This window comes from Trachemys scripta, chromosome 4, assembly GCF_013100865.1.
Source record: "Trachemys scripta elegans isolate TJP31775 chromosome 4, CAS_Tse_1.0, whole genome shotgun sequence".
Lineage (NCBI taxonomy): Eukaryota > Metazoa > Chordata > Testudines > Emydidae > Trachemys > Trachemys scripta.
Window position 1 is genome coordinate 10,065,006 of NC_048301.1, and position 24,453 is coordinate 10,089,458.

At 39.2% G+C, this 24,453-nt stretch overlaps 1 protein-coding gene across 1 annotated transcript in view; it reads right to left on the reverse strand.

Annotated features, from left to right (window-relative positions):
• Positions 1 to 325: 325 nt before the first annotated feature.
• WDHD1 (WD repeat and HMG-box DNA binding protein 1) overlaps positions 326 to 24,453 on the reverse strand; it is a 44,943-nt gene continuing 20,815 nt past the window's right edge. The window contains exons 9-25 of the mRNA XM_034769325.1: positions 21,332 to 21,473; positions 20,950 to 21,148; positions 20,578 to 20,762; positions 19,394 to 19,578; positions 17,554 to 17,795; positions 16,539 to 16,676; positions 14,768 to 14,924; positions 12,112 to 12,226; positions 9,681 to 9,812; positions 8,765 to 8,979; positions 6,738 to 6,859; positions 5,262 to 5,318; positions 4,949 to 4,992; positions 4,651 to 4,809; positions 4,091 to 4,215; positions 2,504 to 2,639; positions 326 to 1,283 (exon numbers count right to left, since the gene is read on the reverse strand). Coding sequence (XP_034625216.1) covers positions 1,080 to 1,283; positions 2,504 to 2,639; positions 4,091 to 4,215; positions 4,651 to 4,809; positions 4,949 to 4,992; positions 5,262 to 5,318; positions 6,738 to 6,859; positions 8,765 to 8,979; positions 9,681 to 9,812; positions 12,112 to 12,226; positions 14,768 to 14,924; positions 16,539 to 16,676; positions 17,554 to 17,795; positions 19,394 to 19,578; positions 20,578 to 20,762; positions 20,950 to 21,148; positions 21,332 to 21,473 — 2,557 coding nt within the window. The 3' untranslated portion in view covers positions 326 to 1,079. The remainder of the gene's footprint in view (positions 1,284 to 2,503; positions 2,640 to 4,090; positions 4,216 to 4,650; positions 4,810 to 4,948; positions 4,993 to 5,261; positions 5,319 to 6,737; positions 6,860 to 8,764; positions 8,980 to 9,680; positions 9,813 to 12,111; positions 12,227 to 14,767; positions 14,925 to 16,538; positions 16,677 to 17,553; positions 17,796 to 19,393; positions 19,579 to 20,577; positions 20,763 to 20,949; positions 21,149 to 21,331; positions 21,474 to 24,453) is intronic.

Consider the following 24,453-nt stretch of genomic DNA (forward strand, 5'->3'; position numbering starts at 1 on the left):
TCAATGTGTGCTTGACTTCCAGTCATCAGACACTGCATTTTATCCATCTGCAAGAATGGGGTATATAACTGGCTTCTGACTATGAGGTGCAAGCAGGGCCGGCTCCAGCTTTTTTGCTGCCCCAGGGGGCAATTGCTTCTTTGGTGGCGGGACCTTCGCTCAGAGAGGGACTGAGGGACCCGACGCCGAAGACCCAGACGTGCTGCCCCTTTCCCTTGGCCGCCCCAAGCACCTGCTTCCTTTGTTGGTGCCTGGCACCGGCCCTGGGTGCAAGTCTACTTCCGAGTGCAACATGCAAAAATTGAAAAGGAGACTTCCACCAGCCTAAACACAGAAATGTTCACATTTTATTTTAAACAAATATTACATACAAAACCCACAAATTCAAAAGTTAAGAGTGACCAAATCCTGGGGTAGAGCTCTTTTGCAGCGTGTAGGTCAGGGGAGAAGCATACACATGTTCACACAAGATGGCTTAAACCTCTCCTCTGTACACCCACTGTTCCCAGTACAGCTTCGGTACATGGCTGGATCCTCAGTACTAAAATAGGCTGCTGGAGCTCAACGGCTGGAAATCACCACAAGGAGTTGAAACTGCAGCCAAAGATCACTATGGTACAGGGGCATCTTTCTCTCCCCCCATAGCTTCTTCTCCTTGCTACACTGACAGGATAAGAGTAAGTGACATAAGAGCCTCTACTTTGGCTCTACAACACCATGAGATCATCCTTACGCTTTGCCGATTCTCCATGGGCTAACTATCTGGCTTTAGGATCAAATATCATGAGCGGTATGGCAGACAAAGGCCATGCGGCATCATAGAATCTGGCCTTATATCTAGAAAATAATCAGTGAATTATCACTCCTTGTCGACTATACACACTTTATATAAAAACTTATTTGCATCAAGGCTCTCAGGGATGCTGCATCATTTCCATCATTCCACTTTGTAAAGGAATGTTTAGGACAAAACACTCACTCTTTTTGCAAGTGCACTTCGAGTATGTTGGCAAATTTCTCTATACACGAGAAACTAATGTCTTGAGACAAGAAAACAGTGGAAAGGTACCAATTTTGATTTAGCTCTGCTTGAATGCAAAGGCTGACAATCTGACATTTGTAGATGGATCTAACGGCTTCTGTTTTTTGGGCAAACTGGTGTCCTCCTTTGATTTTTCTTCTAGTTTCTCTTTCCCCTCGTTCTTTGCATCTGCTGGGCGCTTCCGCTTTTTTGCTTCAGCTGAATTACTAGCTGCTCCTCCTTTGGCTTTCTCTGTCCAGACCTTAAAAAAGCAGGTACATTAAAAAACTAAAACCAAAGCATAATATAGTGAATTCTACTATCCTACCATATAATCACGGAAAGAAAATGTCTGCAGAATAAGGCAGCATTGGAATAGTGACTACACTGACCACCGCTAAGGTTTGAGACACATTGGTAAGGTTGGAAATTACTTCCTGAGTCCAGCTTGTGCTACTGCAGGACTCTTCTTTACATCAATATCCTAAATAGTGTAGTTGTGAACACTAATGGTAGTATTTTAATGATCGCTCTTGACAAATTATTCAGTGGTCATTTGTTCTAAATGCACACACACCATGGTAAGGTTGTGTTTAAGTAATTTTGACAACAAAAAGAAATGTTAGTGATACAACAATCCCCCCCCCACCACCAAAAAAAAAAAAAAAATGTTTCTCTCAATTTAGCATGATGGATATTCAATGCCCCAGGCTTTAGAACACAGTTATAGTCACTTTGTTGATTTCTCTAGTCTATACATTTTAAAAACCAGGTTTTGTTCAGGCCTTGGTCCGTTTGTTTTTGTAGGTGAAATTTGGACATCTAATCACTAATATTTGCACCGTGAGATCACTACAGGTCCAAAACAGCAAAGTTTTCTTGTTTTTCTTTACATGTCTTTTCTGTAACAAATAAGACAACGCTGCACAAACTATTTCACAGAAACATGGTCTAACCAAGGCTTTGTGAAGAACTATTATCTCTTCCATGCCACAGCTTATTTATACATACTATTATGGCATTTGCTATATCTTCAGACTGTAAGTGCTTGTCTAATTTGCTGCTTATGATCACATCTAGGCCTTTCTCAATATTTCTCCTTTGTAACAAGTATTCTTCCATTTTGAACTTCCGCTTGGTGTTTTTACCTCCTTCTCTCACCTTACTAATTCTAGACCACTTTTCTGAACTTTTAAATTCCTTCCTTTCCTAGTCTCTGCATCCTCTCCAAATCTGATTTCATGTCTGCAATTTACTATTGTAAACATTATTCCTTCCTCTAAATCATTATGAAAATAAACAATTTATTAAGATCTGGCTGATAATTAAAGCATGTATTTTGGGTTTTGGCCTAGTATAATATTTTGAGTCCAGATGGAGAGCAGCAGCATTTAAGGAAATTTCAAAACTGGAATTTCCAAAGGATTCAGTGGTAAAAGAGAAACAATTCTTGAAAAATATTGTGCAGCACAGCTTTCTTACCATCCTTTCATCAGATGACAGCACTCTAAATCGACTCATGCCTTCTTTTATTATGTCTGCTTCCTCCAAATCAGGATTATCTGCCAAAATACTCTCTCTGTTTTCTTCTAGCCACATTTGGAATCCTGTCTTTGGTCTAAAATTGTCACAAAAAATAATTTCCAGTGTATGAAGCCTATAGAACAACTTTACAAAAATAGCATTTGCAACAAGAACTGATTGGAGTGTTTTTTATTGCCAGAGATCCTGCCTAGAAAAGGAAGTCAGCATATTCAGCAGTTTCTATTCTCTCTTCAGAACAGTTCACCAGTAGGCTGCAGCAACAGGCCAAGTCTGCGTGTTTTTAAAATAGAGTACTTGACTTTAAAACAGTGGTGGGAAACCTGCAGCCCGCGGTCAATGTAAACAAACTGTCTGGTGGCCCACCAGCAGAAATCATGGCTGAGGGCCTAAAACTTACACTACACATCATACATGACTATCAGTCACGTACGGATACACCTATCTCAAAGTGACACAAAATCAGGTGTGAATGGATTTTCTGTAACTATTGGGAGACATGCAACATTTTATGCTTTCACTGTATTTTCCTTACAATCACACGACTTGTTTTATGCAGAGACAGGTTTGACAATACATATACTATAAATAGCAGCCAGCTAAGATCCTAAAAGTGGCTTCACAACTGTGAAAACTTATTAATGAATGCTCTTATCATGGTTTTATACAGTTTTGTCTCATTCCAATGCCATCAGAAATTGTTCCCACAATCTTAATTTGTAACGACTACCTATAGAGGCGAGGCAGCTAAGTCTTCACTCGATTAGCTAGTGAGACTCAGAAGATGAATATAATAGAAGTGCTGACACACCACTTTGATAGCTCATGATAGCTCAGTGGTTTGAGCATTGGCCTCCTAAACCAAGGGTTGTGAGTTCAATCCTTGAGGGGGCCATTTAGGGATCTGGGGCAAAAATCTGTCAGGGACGGTACTTGGTCCTGCTAGTGAAGGCAAGGGACTGGACTCAATGACCTTTCAAGGTCCCTTCCTGTTCTATGAGATAAGTATATGTCCATATATTTATGTTCCAAAATGTTCAAACCAAACTTTTTTAAAAATGCGACACTTCTAGGGTACGTCAATATTGCAGCCTGGGGTGTGAATGGCAGCTCATGTAGATATAATCTAGCTAGCTCACTAAAAACAGAAGTGAGGATGCTGCAGCACAGGCTTCAGTGCGGGCTGCACAAGTCCACCTGACCCTGCTGGGTATGTACTCACTTGTGCAGCAACTGCTGAAGCCCACACTGCAGCAGCCTCACTTCTATTTTTAGCAAGCTAGCTAGAGCACAACTAGCACGGGTACATCTCAGAGTTACTATTCACACCCCCGGCTGCAAAGCAGACATACCCGGAGACTAGCCAGATCTAAAGAATTAAAGAACATTAATGTGCAGATGAGAAAAATGAAATAGCAACAATTAATGAGCCCGATATTAGAAATGCAGACATTTCTGAAGTTGTGTCAAGTGTATACATCAAAATTAAGTGTTATGTGAGAAACAAAATCCCTTGTATTCACTCACCTTTTGTTTTCAGTGGGAGCAGCTTGGATTTCAGGCAATATATTTTCAGCTTTTTCTTCTTTTTCTTCTACTGCTTTGTCACCAGCATGGGGTGGACGGGGCTGGAAAAAAGTGGCTGCTAAAGCCTATAAAAATTTATAGATTTAGCAAAATTCACTGGTGATATTTACACATGGTGAATAAGTCTACATCTAACAATACAAAACACATCATCCCAAGGAAAAGGGATTTTACTGAGGGTTTCTGTTGTTAAACTGATGGTTTAAAACCTTAAGACAGTACATGTGTATTATTAATACTCTATTATTAAATAAAAATAACTACTGAAGTCACTGCAAAGGCATGCTTTGTACAGCTTGACAAAAAAAAAATCTCATATTGCTTTTTAATCTGCACATAGTGTAGTTCTACACATTTCTGTATTCGGCTTGGACAGAGTTTACCATCTGGGTTGTTTCATTCAATCAACAGTGTTTCCTATATACAATAAGAGCAGGGAAAATTCATTTTACTCACTAACTTTTTGCTCACTGAACTAGTGTAAAGACTGGAAACATTACCTGCTTGGACTTGGGCTTGGGCATCAGAGGCTTTATAACTGGAGACTTTTGTTTGTTTACAGCCCGGCTGTTAGGTGTTGGCGTATTCTTGGAGAACTTGCTCATATTATCTAGAATATTAGCTGAGTGAGCTGTTGGGTCTTTTTGATTAGCCGATACCTAAAGTAACAAACAGTTGGGAGCATTTTATTTTCAGTCACAAAAGGGAGTCTTCTTTTCCAAAGAATTTCTTTTATATGAAAATCTGAACTTAAAAAAAACCAACAACCCACTATCAGATGAACTGCAAAATTCTTACCTTGAAGGGATTGACTCGTCCTTGACTGCTAGATGTAATTACAGCTTTTGTTACAGAAAAGGGAAAAAAAACAACACATGAAATTCTGCAAAGTATTGTGAATGCTTCATATGATTAAATGGAACATTTATCATTTTATTTCCTTAATTAGAAAAATAAAAATATTCCGGCCTGTTAAATCAAAACTGGAAGTTCTGCACTTTTACTAGGATGTTAGGAAACAGGAGGAGGAGGCACGTGGGTAGATACTGACAACAAAATGATAGACCTGACAACAACATTTTCTTATTGGAATAAAATGGGATTTACTCACCAGATTTAGGAGTAGACATTTCTGGCAATCCTACAGTTTTGCAGAATGGATTTTGTCCTTCAGAATAAAAAGATGCATTTTAAATTCATAACAAAATGCAAATATTAAAACAGCACGACTCATTTAAAAAAAATCCTAGTGAACTCGTATGTAACTTTCATCACTACTTTACATTTTAGTATTTGTATAAGTGCTTTAACAGACACATTTAAATCATTGTATCCCTATTTGGACTCACCTTTTCTAAGAAGAAGGAAAGAGCCGAATATTTACTTTGCTAAGCTAAGCTTTACTTTGCCACTTTTACGGATAACCCCACTTAAACTTCATCTTTTTGAGCAGTAGAAGCAACAGCATTTATTGAAAAGAATTTCTAGTACTTAAAGTGTTACCATAATATAGAAAAGAGCATACTAAGAAAAAACGAACTTATAATTGCAGGTCTTCAAAGCAAGTTTCAGTGTTTGCACACTCTTCACTCCTCCAAAAAAAATGGTAAGCATGTGCTAGACTGTAGTTCAGTGATTATTTCCCCTCCAACCCCTCCATCTTAGAGTCCAAAGCATTCAGATTACTAAATATGTATTAACACACAGAAGGCGGGAAATGGAAAGAGCACAAGGAGATGCATGCTAGAAAGTCTGTCTGGAGGTGATAGTGAAGATATAGCAGAGCATCACAAGCTACCTATAACCCTTTTCCTTCAGGTGCCCCAGAAAATGGGCATTGGCAGCCAGGAAGAGGACAGAGCCAGGATGTGCCTTCATTCTGTTAATTCAGCCCATGTAAGAGCTAAATTGAAACCAAGGAAACAGTTCCATCAGGTGACCCAGAAGTCAGTAGGTGCTATTGTTAAAAATGAAACCATAAAAAAAATGCAGTGATAGTAACATAGTTAAGTGGGATGTTCAAACCAGACAGAACATGTCTAATGGTTAGTGTCCTAACTGGAGTCAAGAATCCTTATTTCTTTCCATGGACTTCAGTGGGCTTTGGATCAGCCCTATGTGTAGAGCACTGCAAATCTGCTGCTATCTGCTTTGCATCCGCAGATACGGATATCCACGGACCATTTTTGCAGATCGTGGATGGATGAGGATCCAAATTTTATATCTAAAGCCTTGCAAATCTGTGGATATCAGCTTTATATCCGCGGATCATTTTTGTGGATCACAGCTCCGGTGCGGATACAAATTTTGTATCCGCGCAGGGCTCTACCTATGTGTCTGACCTGCTGTGTCACTTAATATCTGTGCCTCACTTTCCTTGTAAGATGGAGATGATACTTACCTACCTCACATTGGTGTCTTGAAAATTAATTCTTTAAAAATGTTAAATGCTATATAAATTGTTGTGTTATCATCCAATCCATTTTATAAAGTTATGAGGGGAATTTCCACAATGAAAAATTCCTATTAAGTCTGTAAAACAAAGATCGGTGTAAACTTCCCAACCTGCCCCAAAAGTGTTTCTTACTAAATTTTTGCATTTCTTCCACTTCCTCAACTGCATCAGCTTCCTTGCTGTCTTCCATATCTTGTTCATGCAGAAGGTTTCTGACTCGAGGCTGGCTCCACTCTGTTGTAGAGTTGCTATAACTAAATGGAAATAATTAATTTTAATGAGGCTGTGCATGAAACTCCACCTCATCCAAAAGGGAAAGAGGAACGCTCATTAACAGAAAGGAATAAAGTGAGACCAAGTTACATTTCTATATTAATTTTATAAAATGAAAACAGTCAGGGCTTTTTTTTTTTTTTTTTTATTATGCTGTGGATTAATCTGTGATAAGACAGTCAAAATAATTCAAGGGTTTAATAAATTAAATATCAATAACCACGTCAGTGCCACCAACACACAAAATACATTCAGTACCACCATCACAGTACTCTTACGACACTAAGTGGGATCACATGTGCCTGTGTGTTCTCTTGAAGTTCACAACACTGAATTAAAACAGCCTGCACTGACCTCCAGAACTCAAAGGCTCAAAGACACATCCACACAACTTTACCTTACTACCCAAGATGGGCAAGATAGTGCGCTCTAAATAAGAAGAACATTGCAATCATTTTTGGAGGAAGAGTTAAGGAGAAAGGTGCTAATTATTGAGGAAAGGAATAAAGTATCCGAGTATCCTGCTATATAGTGTTGACAATTTGCAACAATATAAATGGGCCAAGTTTTCAAGACTAATCATTTAATTGTGCACACATGCCAATTACATGCACAAACTACTCATTTAAATACAAAGCCAAATAACTGGATGCATATATTTTCAAACTGCAATTTAGGCAGCAAGTGTTGAAAATATGATCTTATATTTTACTGAAATCCCATTAAATTACCAAGTACATTTTCTGTATTTCTCTCTCAATCTTTGCTGATTACTAAGATGTGTGTATATGTAAATAGAAGCTCTCTTTTTCCAACAAGACTCTTACAGCAATGACTGAATCTGGCAATAAGAACAATCTAGTTTTTGTGATATAATCCAACCCTAGAAGAGACTGAAATCACCAACATTAGACTGTGGCTTCCATTCATGAACCAGGAAATTGGAGCAGACTACTTGGAAGGGAGGTATCATCCTGTTCGCAGCCACATATTCCAAAGTAAACCTGCAGACATTTTTATGTATGGGCCTTGCACTTGTTGCAAAATTAAACTTCTTTCTATCAGAATAAGCTTCCTAACTTTACGCACTGTACTGTGATGCCATTATCTCACTGCTGGTGAAAGGCTGTGAAAGCTTTTCTATCACTGGATTAGTGACACTGTTTAATACCAGCTCTATTCCTCTATCTACTCCTAGGGGGACAGGGGCTGTGAGGAACATCCACTTTGGCTGTAAATCGCAACTAAGGGCGGTTCTACCACATTCTTGCACTGAAATAATTAACTTGGTTTTAAGTCACAATTTTTGTTATTTTGGTGCAAGTCTGCGTGTGGACACTAATAACAAAAGGTGTGCATTAAACTGTTCTAGTTATTTCAGGATCAGTTTGTGTGTAGACCAGCCTTAAGTCCCTGCACTGCCAACTCAGCCTAGAATCTCAAGAAATTGATCTGAGTTCCTTCAGCCTCAATCATCACCAATAATAGTTTGCAATCAGAACTTAGTCCTATTCTATTCTATATAGGTTCAAATACCACCATAATTACTGTGGTAACTGAGCAACTTAGATAAAAATTCTTCCAACACCACATAAGCAGGAAATGAACCAACCCACTCTCTCTAGCTTTGCTGGCTCTTCAGAGCTAGCTTAATACATTGAATCCCCAGAGGGAGTAGAGCTATTGAACAACACAGCTCTACTTTTATATCAACAATTTTTAGAGTAGAATCACACTAGGATTAGAGCCAATTGTCCTAACACTAATAAATATATTGCAAGTTATAGCATTGGACAATGAAATTGGATTGACTGCACCATAATTTTGAATATATCCATATTAAAAAAACCCTGCAGGTTTCTTTATCATGTTGAAATTCTTTTTACCCAGCATTCAGATGATTTCGGAAATCCTCCTCCTCCTCCTCTTCTTCAGGTGCTGCCATCTCTGTCGCTTTCTCTACAGCCATCTCACTAAGACGCTGGGCTAATATTAGTTTTCTAGAGCGAGATGCATACTTGATAGCTAAATTGACAGCATTTTGGGTCATCAAGTCAGCAAGCTCCACACAACGAAATTCACGTTCTAGTTTACAAGAAAGCTAATAAAGAAAAATAATCCTTTAGTTGCACACTCCACAGGCATACTTCCTAGAATAACCCAAAGAGAATAATTAATCATAGTAATGGCACTAGCCACCACCAACTTAATATCTCATAAGGGGCATAGCTTAGCCAGGCACCTGTATATATACACCTTATAGCTCCTAGTAATTTGTAAGGACAGTAACTTTTCTGAGGCAACACAGACCGAAATTTAGTAATCATGACAGTGAAAGTTTAACAACACTGCCTTGAACAACAAAGGATAGACCTAATCCTGCTCTCCTGACTCTCTTGATTAGTGTTACTGATTTCAGTGGGACTACTTGCATAAGAGAAGTTAACAGGATTTTCACAATGTGGGCAGGAGCTACGCAAACATTGCACATAGCACTGCCAACACAATTCAATTCTGACCCTGCAACACCTATAGTATTCTGGTGCTAGACTTATTACGCAGAGAGTGCCAACAATACTTAATAGTATAGCAAAAAAAAGGAGTTCTCTCTGTACAACACCTTTTCCACAATTGAAAAGCAATAGTGAGGCTAAAATCTTACAGCGTGTTAGGTGGATAACTGCACACATGGAAGAAAATGACAAAGTAGCGATCCATAATTAAACAGCATCAAATACCATCTACTGAAAATTAATGCTCAACAATAAGTTTTAATTTCTTTTGCATTTAAATTTTACTTACAGCAAACAATTTCATTAAAAGCTCCTGCTGTTCTTTTGCTGCCTCATTTTTAGCATTTTCATCATATTCATATCCATTTTTGGATAAATAATCCAAGTGGTTGTGAAACACTACTGAACGCCAAAATTGTTCCTGAATAAGAGAGAGAGGAAAAGGCCAGAAAAAAAAAAGGTGCTTAGTACTTTCCACCAACTTGTATCAAATTATTCTCTAATGTTCCTTTTCACATCCTGCTGGGGCAAGTGATAGATATTTGTCCTTAAGCCTTTATCTGCAAAAGAAAAATAGACCACACTAAGAACTTGGACAAATTGGAGAGAGTCTAGAGAAGAGCAACAAAAATGATTAAAGGTCTAGAAAGCATGACCTATGAGGGAAGATTGAAAAAACTGGGTTTGTTTAGTCTGGAGAAGAGAAGACTGAGAGGGGACATAACAGTTTTTAAGTACATAAAAGGTTGTTACAAGGAGGAGGGAGAAAAATTGTTTTTCTTAACCTCTGAAGATAGGACAAGAAGCAATGGGCTTAAATTGCAGTAAGGGAGGTTTAGGTTGGACATTAGGAAAAACTTCCTAACTGTCAGGGTGACTAAGCACTGGAATAAATTGCCTAGGGAGGTTGTGGAATCTCCATCATTGGAGATTTTTAAGAGCAGGTTAGACAAACACCTGTCAGGGATGGTCTAGATAATACTTAGTCCTGTTATGAGTGCAGGGGACTGGACTGGACGACCTCTCAAGGTCCTTTTCAGTCCTATGATTCTAACTTTATGGCATGCTTGTAAAACACATCATATCCACACACAAAAGTGCTCCAAATAGTGTTGCCAATGTTGGTTGTATGTATTTCTGGAGGTTTCATCGCATGACATAATCTTTAATTAAAGATTAATCTTTAATTCCTGGAGACTCCAGGACAATCCTGGAGGTTTGGCAACCCTAGCTCCACACAGCTTATATGCACAAACCCACGCCATTTGTATTATACTTGTTCGCAGCTGGTCTAATCTGAACTATCTGAGCCTTCACCACTTTAGGGCTAGAGTGGACAATGCTAAACCATTCAGAATAAAACAGTTCAAACAGTCCTACTACTACTGTTCTACAGTGCATTGGCAGCCTTTCAAAATCCCCAAAATCCACTGCTTCTGGGAGCTGTAACAGAAACTGTAGGATAGAATACCAGAAGGCATTGTAAGTGAAACGGTATAAAACAGCACTAGCATGGACACTGGCCAAAACTGCAGTGGTTTGCAAACACAAATAAACAGGACTAGCGTGCACAAACGGAACCATTTGTGTTTAAGCTAGTCCATGCTCATTGGATCAACTGGGAACCATTCAGTCCTATAGTGTGTAGACACTACCTAAAATACAAGCTCCCTCCAGCCAAATTAACAGTTCAGGACGTCCTTCTTCCACTGCTTGGCAAGGACAATGAGACACAGATTCAATGAGTACTGTTGAAAAATGGAGGAAAACCATTGAACACTTCACAAAAGAATATGGTATTTTTTGCTGAAGCTTCTTCTGTATAGATAGATCAGTGAGCAGAGACTTCAAAACATAGGAAATTGCCTCTGAGATGGAGATTAAAACTCAGTGCACTATTTACACCATGTGCACCCCAACTGAAACGAGGTTTAAATCAAAGCAGAATTTGAAGCAAAGTACAGATTTTTTGCAGAGATACCGAAGAATATTCTGCATTTGCATCTTTTTTCAACTAGTCTCTATTTTAAGAGACAAATTAAACCTGAAGACCAAAATTTTCAGAATGACTAATAATTGTGGGTGCTTAGTGAAATACTTTAAAGGACCCTGATTTGCAAAAGTTGGGTGCTCAGCACTGCCAGAAAACAGACACCTATAATGGGTTTCAAGTTGAGCCCCAAACACTAAGGCAGCCAAAAAAACGTTAATCACTTTTGAAAAGCAGACAGATTAGATTCTGATGATCAAAGGGAGATAGCATTTCTTAATGAGTAATCTTACATTGATTCTATCAACTTTGTTCTAGATTTATTCTCCTTGGTACATACAATTATTTCAACAACAACAAACTTGTATGAACTACCAAACCTGAACAAACTCCATGCCTAGATCTCTTCCGTAGACTCTACGCTGCCTCTTTGTAGTATGGTTCCCAAATTGTTTACTGGGGTTAGATATTTTGCAATAAACAGATGCCAGATTGACAGCTCTAGTGACTGAAGACCCCTATTTATGTACAGATGGACTTCAGAAGTGGAAGCTTCCCTATACTATCCTACCTATGTTCCTCAACCTTGACCTAGGAGAACACTAGTTCAGTGCTGTCATATATTCAATAGTTTGCCTCTTTGCAGTGAGGGTTTTAATAATGTGGACCCCTGTTCATTAGGAACACTTAAGATAATCTTATCCCAATTTGTTGGTAAAAATCTACATACCTCCATCTGTCCTTTTTCTGTTGTAATTTGACAGTAAGGAAGTTTAAAGGATAAAATTGCTACAGCAGGACGTGGAAGTGTAGGAGGGAACCGAGCTCCTTTACAAGGAATGCACCTGCCCAAGAAAAACAAAAACACATACAAACCACTCAAAATCTACAGAAAAGCCTAATTGCAAGTCAGGTCTCCCAAGAATATAGAAGGAACAAGATATTTTAACAGGATTTGTTATTTACAAGAATTGTATATCCTAACCGTTAAATCAATATTGTAGCGATGGGATTAAATATATTTTTACATCTATGCAACTGGTGAAACAAATAAAAGCTCATGAAATGATCAGAACATATGCTCCACAATGTCAGCTACACCAGAGTACCCTATTCCATTCTCTTGTTCACTTTAGATACTTTAAATACGGCAAACAATAAAAACATTATAGCAAATTTCTAACACACGATTTAGTATATTCTAGAAATTGTAAATTCCAATTTATCCGAAACATGGTCCACAGAAAAACTGAAGATAATTGCAAAATTTGAGCTGCCTTTCTTATTGCTTGTTTTATTTTTGGCTGAGGAATGGACTGTGTGATGGAAAGGGATATATATACACACACATACACACAAACTCTCTCTCAAGAAAGAGTCCTTAGCATGTTCTGCTTTTTGACATACTGGATCACACATGCAGTCCTGAATAAAGTGACTCTAACGTTACTGTAGCACTATAATGGCATTTAAGCCGGTACACTCTTGCTGGGTTCAGCTAAGTCAGGTTGGGAAAGGTGATCTATACAGCTGCATCACTGCAGCATTAACAAAATTTCTCCTTAAGTGATGTTGTTTCAAACACTGCATAAAAAAAGAGGAAGCATTACTGGTCTGGCTACATGTGTCAATTACTGCATAAGGTTTGATAAATGAAACACCGAACAATGACCCTCCCCTGCTTTCTTATCTTTAGCAGTTGTGGTGGCTTTGAATAACACGTTCTTTGTAATTCATAGAGGAGCACACTTTTTCTTTAGAGCAGGAGGAAAAAAAACTCATGATGACTCTGACTTAGTCATCCCACCAGTTTGATATACATTTTAATGAGTTTCCTGGAGACCAGGGTTATTTAAAGATCTGGAAGAGGAAGTGGACAGTGAATTGAAGTCTGCCAGTGACACAAAACACTTTCACTTAATAAAACACTACAGAGGAGTGTAAAAAGCTCCATTTTGAATTCCAGGAGAACCTCAGAGTTATGGACACCTCAGGAATGCCCCGCGGGAGCACCAGGGCTCAGGGCTTTAGACCTGGAGTGCTGGGGCTTGGGACTTCAGCCCCATGGCTCCTCTCCCTGTTTCAGCCTCACAGGGAGTGCTGGGGCTTGGGGCTCCCCACAGCTCTGCTCCCAGTTTCAGCCGGGGGGGGGAAGAACATGCTAGGGGTTGGGGCTTTAGCTACGGGGGGGAGCGCTGAAGCTGAAACCAGCACTCCCCTCGTAGCTAAAGCCCCAAGCCCCGGTGGGGCTGAAGCTGGGAACGGAGCCACGGGGCTGAAGTGTTGAGCCCCAGCGCTTCTCCCCCGCCCCCCAGATCCAAAGCCCTGAGCCCAGGTGCTCCTGAGGTTCAGAAGCCCCAAGCCCCCTTTCCGGAGCCCTGACCCTCTCCCACCCTGTGGCTGCAGCCCCAACCCGCTGTGGCTGAAGGTGTGAGCTGGTTGTTTTTTGGGATTTTTTTTGTCTCCGCTGCTGCCTGATTGATTACTTCCAATTCCACATGGTGTCTGGTTGACCGGTAAGTCCGTAACTCTGGTGTTCGTACTTTCGAGCTTCTACTGTACATTTTTTCTAAATTTATCTGCCAGCAGTCTGTAGGGTGGTGCACCATTGAAAAAACAAGCTGATGGGTTTGGAACCGGCGGGAACCTCTCCGGAAAAGGATGTAGAAGTCATAGATAGCTGAATAAAGAGGCCAACCTAGTATGGATCAGCAATTCAACAGATAGGATGCGTGGGTGCATTAAAAAAAAAGGGATAGAAAACTATCAATTACTTAAAACAGTGTTGTTGTCATATATTGTTCTAGGAAATGACAGTTCGCTCTCAGCTCCTCACAGTCATAGGCTAAGTATTATCACACAAATAACCAGCTACATCTGGATACGCACAAGGATCCACCCACGTGGATGCCACTGCAAGATCTGGCAATTATTGAGGGGATCCACGGGGAAAAGGTATACAAAGTAATCAAGGTGTTAAAAAAGCAATGTAGGACTGGACCAAATGGAATTGAGAGCTTATCATGCTGTTTTAGGAACCCCATAGTCAGAAGAAAGCTTACAAATTTATTTGCTTTAGAAAATTGTAATTTTAATCAGGTTTGTAATTCACGATAAAATGTAAGATGCCTGTTAGCCACACATTAGAAATTTCTTATTCATATTGTTACTGACAATTTTATTCAAGGTCAATTTAGTAATTAAATGTCCATTTTAAAAATTACATATAGAATTGGATCACTTTCTGAGCATATTTATTAGCTATTTACCCTTTAAAAATCATGTTCGTTAAAGTTTCTTTACAGTTTCTATTATTATAAAGGGGAAACGTAACGTATACCATGACCAAGACAAATACATAAGTAACTCTCTTTGCAATATCCCACCTCAGCTGCTGGGGGTTTTCATGGATGCCAACTACCCAATAATGATCAGATTTTCCTTTGCAGTATTCTCTTGTGTCACATACTGGAATCCAGGTGTTCCCAAGTCCTCTGTTCAACATTTTCACAATTCCCTCAGAATCCACATAACATGGGGTACCTATTTGTAACAAACACAAGCATTGTTCTGGCAGCCAACTCAATCTAAGGCCCCAATAGGACTAAGAATTTATGGGCAGATGCTGCTAGACAGCAGTGGTGAGGATGCCCAAATATTAAGTAATGTCATCCAGCCCAAAAGTACAAACTGTTTGGGAGAAGCTATTTGTTTGCTTAGAAAGCTGCACCACCTGCTGGCCAGATTATTCAAACTGACATTTAAACATAGAGATACATAAGAGATTGAAATTCCTGAAAGATCTGAAGAATTTGACAGAAAATAAGCTACTTTAGGAAAAACCCCAACGTTAGGAATAAGCACTTTTTCCTACTATAAGTCTCAGAAGTTAGAAGTTCAACAGAAAGAAGGTTTCTCTCTTCAGCCCGAGGCACAGCGGTATGTGCAATTTATCCTGAAACTCCCAAGCAGGTAGTTCCCAAATTCAACTACTTAGCAGCTGTAAACATCATCTATATTTGATTCAGATGGTGCAATCTCTCTGCTTTCTCACTATCCAGCCAAAATTGGGGCCTGGATGAAGGTTACATGGTGGAGACTCAATCCACAGAAGAAAGAGGTAATACTGGTTGGCACAGAAAATATTCAGAAGAGATGTTAGGGCTGATACCTGTCCTTGGACTAGAGGGTGTTTATCTGCATTTAGTCAGTAAGGTGTACAAGCCAGGGATCCTGCTAGAACCCCAGTATTTTTTAGCACTCAAGTAGCATTAGTAGCCAAGAAGGGTTCTTCTCATCTATGTATAACTAGCAGATTGGAACCTCTCTTTTTGGATACAAAGCTGTCCAGTTATCTGGTTTTTGTCACCTCAAGCTGCAATTATTATTGCACACAAAGCTATCATTGAAGACCACTCACATTTCAGCTAGTGCAGAATGCAATTCCTGAATATTTAGCGGTGCTTCTCGCTGGGAGAATGACACCTGTAGTCCACAGGGTGCTCTTGTTTCTAATTTGTGTCCAGGTGCAAGTCAAGGTGTTGGCTGCAACCTATAAAATAACTTTATAATTTTGTTCCTGACTATTGCAGAGAACACCTCTCCTCATGCTATACCACTGCAATTGAGGTCAGTTGAAGAACTGACTTAAAAGCCCCCTCATTTAAAAGGGGAGTGGTTGATGGCATAGTGTTCCCAGCTACGGGCCCTCAATTCCAGAACTCACTCCACACATTGATCTGACAGAGGAGACTTTGTTGACCTTCATAGAATGCTATACGGCTCATCTATTTGTCTCACGGGCTTTTCCCTAAGCAGATATTTGGGACAGATCCCAAGTTTTTTTCTATTTCAGTAGAATGGCAGAGATGTAACTTTTTTGGGGGGAGGCAGGAGGAAAGCTGATTGGCTCAAGGTTTTTTGGTAACATTTTAATGTATGTTTTTTAATATTGTAAATGCACTAAGATTTCCAATTACCACATTTATGCCAGAGGAAGATAGATGGATCGATGGTCACGAACTTTCAAAACAAACTGGAGTTACAGGAAAATCTTATTTTTTAAAAAATTAGGTGAATGCTTCTGTAAAATTCTCCATCTAAAAGAGAGCCAAGATTGCTCACTGGAACTCTCATCACATAGCTGCATCATCTTACCTTCTGCTGAAAATCCTACCCACATCAGGTAGGATTTCCTTGTAAGAGGAAGTGGGTTTCCATGTAAAACCTGTCTCTTCTTTTTTCCTAACTCTATCAGCTGTACTCCAAGGCACTGGTCCCCATCAAAGCCAGTACCTAGTAAGAAAAGAAGGTCGACCCAATGACTGTATTGCATAACAATATAATTTTAGATTTGATTAGACAGAATCTGATGGTAAAATGCATCTTCCTCTTTCTGAGCTCATTTTAAATATAAGTTTTTAATTGAACACTTACCTAATTCTATTTCAGGTCTATGCCTTAACTCTTAGGTCAAATAACTGAGAGCCCAATTCTGATCTCAGATATGTGGGTACATATTGTGTGCATCTTATAAGATCAGCTACAGCTCTCACAAGCACATGCGTAATATTTGTTTTTACAAACTACAGGGGCAATTTGCTCCCGTGTATCTGAAATCCAAGTTGGATCATGGCTATCTTACAGTTATGATCCTCTCCCCCAAAACTTAGCCAATTATCAAAACATTTCATTTGTTCCTGCCTAGCAATTAAATGTCTATAGCATATTCTTCTTCACATCTATCACTTAAAATATCTTGAATTCTGTATAAATATGCAATGAGTCCAACATTTGCAAACTTGACTGCCTAAAATTTCAAGCAACAATTTTTTTTGCTGATTTTCACAAGTGTTGAGCACCTACAACTCCTACTGAAGTCAATGGGAGCTGTGCATCCTTAGCACCTTTCAAAATTAGGTTACTTATTTTTAGGTGCCTAATTTAAGACACTCAAGTTTGAATAGGTAGGCTTTATTTTGTTTAATGACATTTGTGGGTTTGCAGCAATCAAAGGAGTAACTGGTGGAGGAGGAGAGAGGAAGCACAGAGTGAGGAAAAGAAAAGAAGAACTGGTGACCATGCACAATAAACCAATACTTGAAATCACTAACAAGAGATGGTAGGGATTTAAAACAAACCAAAAAAAGGAGTATGAGAGGAAGAAGAGTACCTCTGTGATAAATAACCACAAGCTGCTCTCCATGTCCCGCCATTGACACCACTGGACCAGGGAGACTGAAGATCTCTTTCTGAACTCCACCAATTGTAAACACACGAGTTAGCATGGCACTAGTGGCACAAGCAGCCCAGCCCTGACCCAGACAAATAGCTTCAATATCTTCATCCTTTGGCATATCTACTGTCCATTCCTTGTTGGAATCCCAAGAGCTAAAATGAACGCAATGAAGCTTGCTAAAAAATAAGAGGAATAAAAGGAAAACATTTAAACATTTAAATCGGAAATAGACAGCGTGACTTAAAATACACCGTCCACTTACCTGTGCTCCGTAAAGTTTTATTGTTTTCTGAGACTGGGGATTACCTACAATTTGCAACTATATCAGACAAGTGAAATGGCATGATACTTGCAGATTACCATTTATAATCCTATTGCTCAGTGACTGATCATCCAATTCAATTTGCAGCTTCAGAAATCCAAGCTTCAGAAATCCAGATTCTTCAAAAGCATGATGTGGAATCTGATTGGAGTCTATGGGTGGGATGTTCAGATGCGCTGAGCAACTCCAACTCCAATTAAAATTAATGGGAGCTGAGGGTGCTAACCACGCCTGAAAATCAGGCCCTACAAATCTTGTCACATTTTCCTGACAAATTCTGTTGTTTTTTTAATTAAAACTTTTAGTTTTTAAAATTTAAGCTTTAAGAGATAGACATAAGCAAATTGCTTTAAAAATTTCAATTTGATGAGAGTTTATTTGCATGAATAGTTCTATTTAGTGCTGCAAGGATATTAAAAAAAAATAAAAAAGACAGACAACTCCCACAGATATCTGTCAGAGGTAAGTAAGATCTACCCAGGGATAGGGCTACATGTTTAGGGTTTGATCCCTGTGTCCATGATTCATTACTGCCCATTATATTCCTGATTGTCATTTAAAAGTGGAATTCCAAGTGCAACATCTTTCATATGGCAAATTTAAAAATACAGCCACTTTAGAGTCCTGTTACATTCAAACACCAGAAGGCAAAAAAGGCAGACTCCCAAGTGTTTGACACGGTACCCCAAGTGTTTGACACACTTTTGAAAAACCCTTGAAAAACTTCCAGGTTTTTCAGAGCTCCTATAACTAGTAGATGCTGATCACATTTTATAAACTAAGAGCTACATTTTGGCTAGTTGTACATGGACGAACTGGGTGAGGAAATGGGTAGAAGATCCTTCTCTCCCCCAAAACACTCACTTAAGAATCAGGCAGAATGTTATTGCTATTACTCCTTAAGTGTAAGGGAGAACATTCTAGCATGCCCAGCTGCTGTTGGAAAGCAAGTACTGCACGTTTCATCAGCAGGTTCTAAGAAACACTATACAGTGCACAACTTAAGTCATTCTGTCAGTGTGTGCCCTGCAGCTAAAATGCATCTCCTCACCAATGCTCAGACACAATAGCTTTCTATCATCACTCCTACTACTGCAGAGAGAAGTAACAACCTGGCCAACAGTACCTTATCATGCATTATTGACTTGAGGGGATTGAAATTCTGTCATTAGTATGTACAGTTTCTCTTGAGACATCAATGCATTAAAATCTTCCAATATACACTTGGAAAGACAGAAGAACTTCAAATAACAAGAAACAAAGAAAAGCTAACTGCACTACATAAAGTATTAGGATACTCCTTAAATCTACATAGTGGAAGGATGTGAAAATCTACCACCAATTTTTTTTTTTTTAAATCAAGAACCAAAAAGTTATAACTATAAAGAGCTCTTCGAACATGCTGACTTTAATTCCACAGTACAGTTTCCATGCAGGTGCACTACAGTTTACCTTGCAAGTTCCTCTGTGCTCTCACATGCCAACAGGATAGCTTCACTGGAGAGATCAGCCATTGTGTGATTCAGAGAATTTGGCAAGTGTGTTGCATGATGTATAGAGGTATCGTGAAACTCCACATCTATAGCGTTGTCTTGCTCATCATTATAACAACGAATAATACCAATAGAGTTCCACACCTGTAAGACAAAAGGTGAAGAATATGAGCAATTCCAAAGAAGCTAGTTAAATTATTCACACCTATGAACAGCTTAAAAAGTTTTTTTTTTTAATCAAATTCATGGCTCCTGAATAAAAATATAACTGGCTTTCATCTGTAGAAACCCATCCACCCAGAGTGGCTGTGGCTGTCAGCTGCCCCTCTGCTCCTCCCTATGGCCGGAGCTAGAGCTGTCCCCCCTCCCCGTGACTCCCAGCAGCTGGAGCTGTCAGCAGCCAGGCCTGGAGTTGGCACTGTCCGCCCCCTCCCCCCCCATAGCAGCAGGAACTGTCAGTCCCCACCTCCCCACCACAGTGGGACCTGGGCTGTTAGTCCCCCCAGCAGTCAGCCTTTCCCCCCACCCCAGTTATTTTTAGTAAAAAAGTCATGGAAAGGTCGCAGGCTTCCGTGAATTTTTGTTTATTGCCCACAACCTGTCCCTGACTTTTACTAAAAATAACAGTGACAAAATCTTAATCTTAGTCACAGTTGAAGATAAACGATTTAAAAGAGTATTTTATCTAGAATGCAATAGCACAGGTACAAAATGTCATATTTTAATTTTCCCTTAAAACTAAATATTGTGTCTACATCAAAATAAATAAAAATAGGAACTTCTAACTCATGTATGATTTGGGCAAGTTATTTAACCTCTCTACAGCCAAGTTTCTCCATGTATAAAATGGGGAGATATATATATATATATTGTATATATAATGCTTACCCATCTTCTTAGAAGTACTTTGAGATTTACAGGTAAAAGATGCTAAGTGCAAAGTATACCATTAAGAGTTCTGGGTATTAACAGAAGGCTACTTTTATCATTTAGCTTCAGAGTTATGTCAAATTTTACAGTTTTCCAAGGTAACAGTAAAAAATTTGATTTTAGTCTTAGACAAGTCAAACAAGAAGTAGTGTAATTAATTACAGAAGAAGTTATCATACAAATCAACGCAGCCATAGATAAAATTAGACTTACCATGAAGCGGTGCGTGAGGTGCGAAGGGGTGGAACCAGACTGGAATGGCTTTTGTTGGGGGGTTGGCATTGGTCCGTCATAGAAAGGTCTTTGGGTGGTTGATACTGGCAGAACTGGAATGCTACCATCTTGGTCATTGTCATCATCTTTTTCAAGATTGGAATTAACTTTCATCAGTGCAGTATCTAGAAGGTAAAACTTTAATATCAGAGAATTACAATGGCAGATGAGATAGAAAACAATTAAAGAAAACACTAAAAACTGTGTAGTGTGATAAAACAGAGGCCATATTTGAACAGAGGATGTAGGTAAGACTCAATAAAACACTATCAGATCCTGAAAAAACATTATAAGAGCCAGTTCATTCTGTACCTAGTGAGTTCTCATCATCCTCTATTATTGCCCCTCGGTGTCTAGGATGGCCTGAAGCTAGCATGAGGTCGTCATCATCATCATCTTCCTCATTAGATACGACCTTTGGAGATGACCGTGGCTCAATCAGGTCTGTGTTTAAAAAGTCATCATCTTCGTCAAAAAGATCATTGTAGTCCTTTGTTACTGCACAGGAGACCTAAAGTGAAATAACAGTCCTCAAAGAGCATTTTTCTGAACCTGGCATTCACAAATTGGATTAGCTAATAACCAAACCAAACAGGGGCTGAGTCTGCTAGAGCTTTGAGTTTTTATGTGCTCAGTCAAAATAAGAATGATTGCTTAACCAATACAGATGAGGGTTAAGTAATATTTTTATTACCTTGCCACTTGATTTCTTTCCATCTCTATTACAAACATTCTCAAGCAGCCCCAGATTTCCTTCAGTGTCTGTATATGCTATTTGCCCACCTTTGGGGTGCCATGCCAGCCCACAAATGGTGTAACCTTTCTCATGTTTCATCCTAAAAACAAAAACAAAAAATGTTTTTAAGCTTCTTAAGGTAGGAACCTTCATAAGTGTATTCTGCAAAGTTCTAGTGCTCCTTGGCGCTATAAAACAACATATAGATAAATGTAGCAACAACAAAATTAAGAGGCGCAGAGAAGGGCTACTACAATGATTAGAGAAATGGAGAAACTGCCTTATGACAAGTATCAGAGGGGTAGCCGTGTTAGTCTGAATCTGTAAAAAGCAACAGAGGGTCCTGTGGCAGCTTTAAGACTCACAGAAGTATTGGAGCATAAGCTTTCGAGGGTGATGAAGTGGGCATTCACACGAAAGCTTATGCTCCAATACTTCTGTTAGTCTTAAAGGTGCCACAGGATCCTCTGTTGCCTTATGACAGGAGGAGACTTAAGGAGCTTGGCTTGTTTAGCTAAAAAAAACAAAGGCTGAGGGAAGATATGATTGCTCTCTATAAATACATTAGTGGGATAAACAACAGGAAGGGAAAAGAGTTATTTAAGTAAAGGGCTAATGTTGGCACAAGAACATATGGATATAAACTGGCCATCAACAAGATTAGGCTTGAAATTAGACAAAGATTTCTTACCATCAGAGGAGTAGCGTTCTGGAACAGCCTTTCAAAGGGAGTAGTGTGGGCAAAAAAAACTAACTTGTTTCAAGACTGAGCTTGATAAATTTATGGAGAAGATGGTATGATGAGGTTGCCTCCAATGGCATACAGCACATCCACGACTGCTATTACCAAATATCTCCAAGGGCCACAAATGGGACTTTAGATGGGGAGAGTTCTGGGGGAGAGAATTTTTTCCCATGTGTCTTGCTGGTGAGACTTGCTCACATGCTCAGGGTCTAACTGATCGCCTTCCTCTGCAGCATGGGTCACTTGCTGGTTTGAACTAGAGTAAATGGTGGATTCTCTGTAGCTTGAACTCTTTAAAAATCAAGATCTGAGGACTTCAATAACTCAGCCAGAGGTTATAGGCCTATTGCAGGAGTGGGGGGTGGGGAGAGGGCCAGATCTGTGGCCTGTGATGTGCAGGAAGTCAGTCTAGATCAGGAATACTCAATTAGATTTACCCATGGGCCAATTTGAGAATTTCATGACAAGAGGCAGGCCATTAGTGCAGAAGGCTAACAACACAAAACAAAACTTCTGCTGTCACTAAATAAAGACATAAGAATTAGTGTTTCTTTTAACAAAATGTATAAATCAACATGATTGCCAGAAACAAAGGTAATATCTAATGGGAGAAGTGACATTGACGATCTCTGGCAAGCTTTGTGAAGAGTGTTTTGTAGGAGGTCAGGGCAAGGCACACGCACTGTTGAAGATGCTCATCTGTCAGGCAATTGCAGCGTTGTTTTTTTATAATGTTTATGGTAGAAAACCCAGATTCGCAGAGGTATGTTGATCCAAACATTGTTAAAAGATAGATAGCTAGATTCTGGCTATTCTGAAACTGCTAAGCATATTGAGTCCAGAAATCACAAATCCCACTTCTCTGAATTTTGCCTTCAAGACATCTGAGCTCTGGTGCCTTACAATTTCTAATTGAAGGGAACCTTCATCAATTAAATCAAGAATGTTCTTTGCTTTAGAAGGGCAAGGTCCATCAGCAGAAACAACAAACAGATGACAAATAAATAAAAGCAAATCCATTGGAATTTTAAAATTCTCAAATCACATTTTAAAATTTTCAATCAGATTGTTTAGGAATTCTTGGATCGTTTTCATTGAAGTTTCATCTGTAACAACAACAACATGAAATGTGGGAAAATGCAGCATTTCCTGTTAAGTCTGTCTGAAAGATTTCATGATTCCTCTGAAAGGCACACACCTTTTCAAACAGATCCCCGACACTGCTTGCCTGGCCTTGGAGCTGCAAGCTGAGGGAATTCAAGTGACCAATAATATCATACAGAAAAGTTACCTGTGACATAGAGGAGACATCATTTATAAATTCCAGGAACTCGCAAACCTTGGTATTGTTGTTTGAAAGAAATTTGATTATTTCTTTTTGAAGTGCACAAAACTTCTCTAACATGCACCTCCTACTTAACCAGTGAATGTCGTTGTGCTGCAACAGGTCACTGTATTCAGCTGAAACGTCTTGTAAAAAGAAGCTTTAAAAAGACTATGTTGCAAGCTAGAAGTTGAGTGTATGTAGTTCATTAATGTCATCACAATACCCATTGTCTGGGGACTTGGGAAAAAAAAACAATTTACTGCATAGGACAGTCTGGTGAATGATGCAGTGAAGTATATTTAATGAAGGGTGTATCGCTGCCAAACGTGAAGCAAAGCCCTTTTCTTTCCCTGTCATGTCTTTCCCTGCCAATCTGTAACAATCAAATTTACTTTCTGCAGATCTAAACCATTTTTTTCAAAAAAGCCTTTTACCTTTTCAAAAATGATCTCTCCTGTGGAGTAGGATTCTAATGATTTTAAGCACAAAAATTCTTCCTTGAAAATTTCACCATTATAAAATCTAACAAGCAGTGATAGCTGGACAGTGTCACGTAAATCGCTTGATTTGTCCACTGAAAGAGACATGTATTTGGCATTTTTTAAATCAGAAAGAAGTGCCGACAAACAATCCTCGTGAATTACCTCCAATCTTTGCACTGCCGTGGAGTCAGACAGGAGAATTTGCTTCATATGGTTCACATTGTCATCTTTGTTTTTATCTCTGGAAATGCTGGAGGAGCTTTTTGCCAATGACATTTCTTCACAAGCTTGGCACCCAAGAAAGGGTTTTTCTTTTTAGCTAGTACCAACATTATCCGAAGAGAAGCAGCTGTTGCTTTTTCCTGTAGTCGCTGATGTTGTGAGAATGACATTTGAAATGTGATATGAAGACTTCAGATTTTCAATTTTATCATGTCTTGCAACACTGCCAGGAGGCTAGGACGCATTGAAGTGACTGTGCTTTGATTCAAAGTGTCACCTCACATTGATGACCTTACAGACGGAT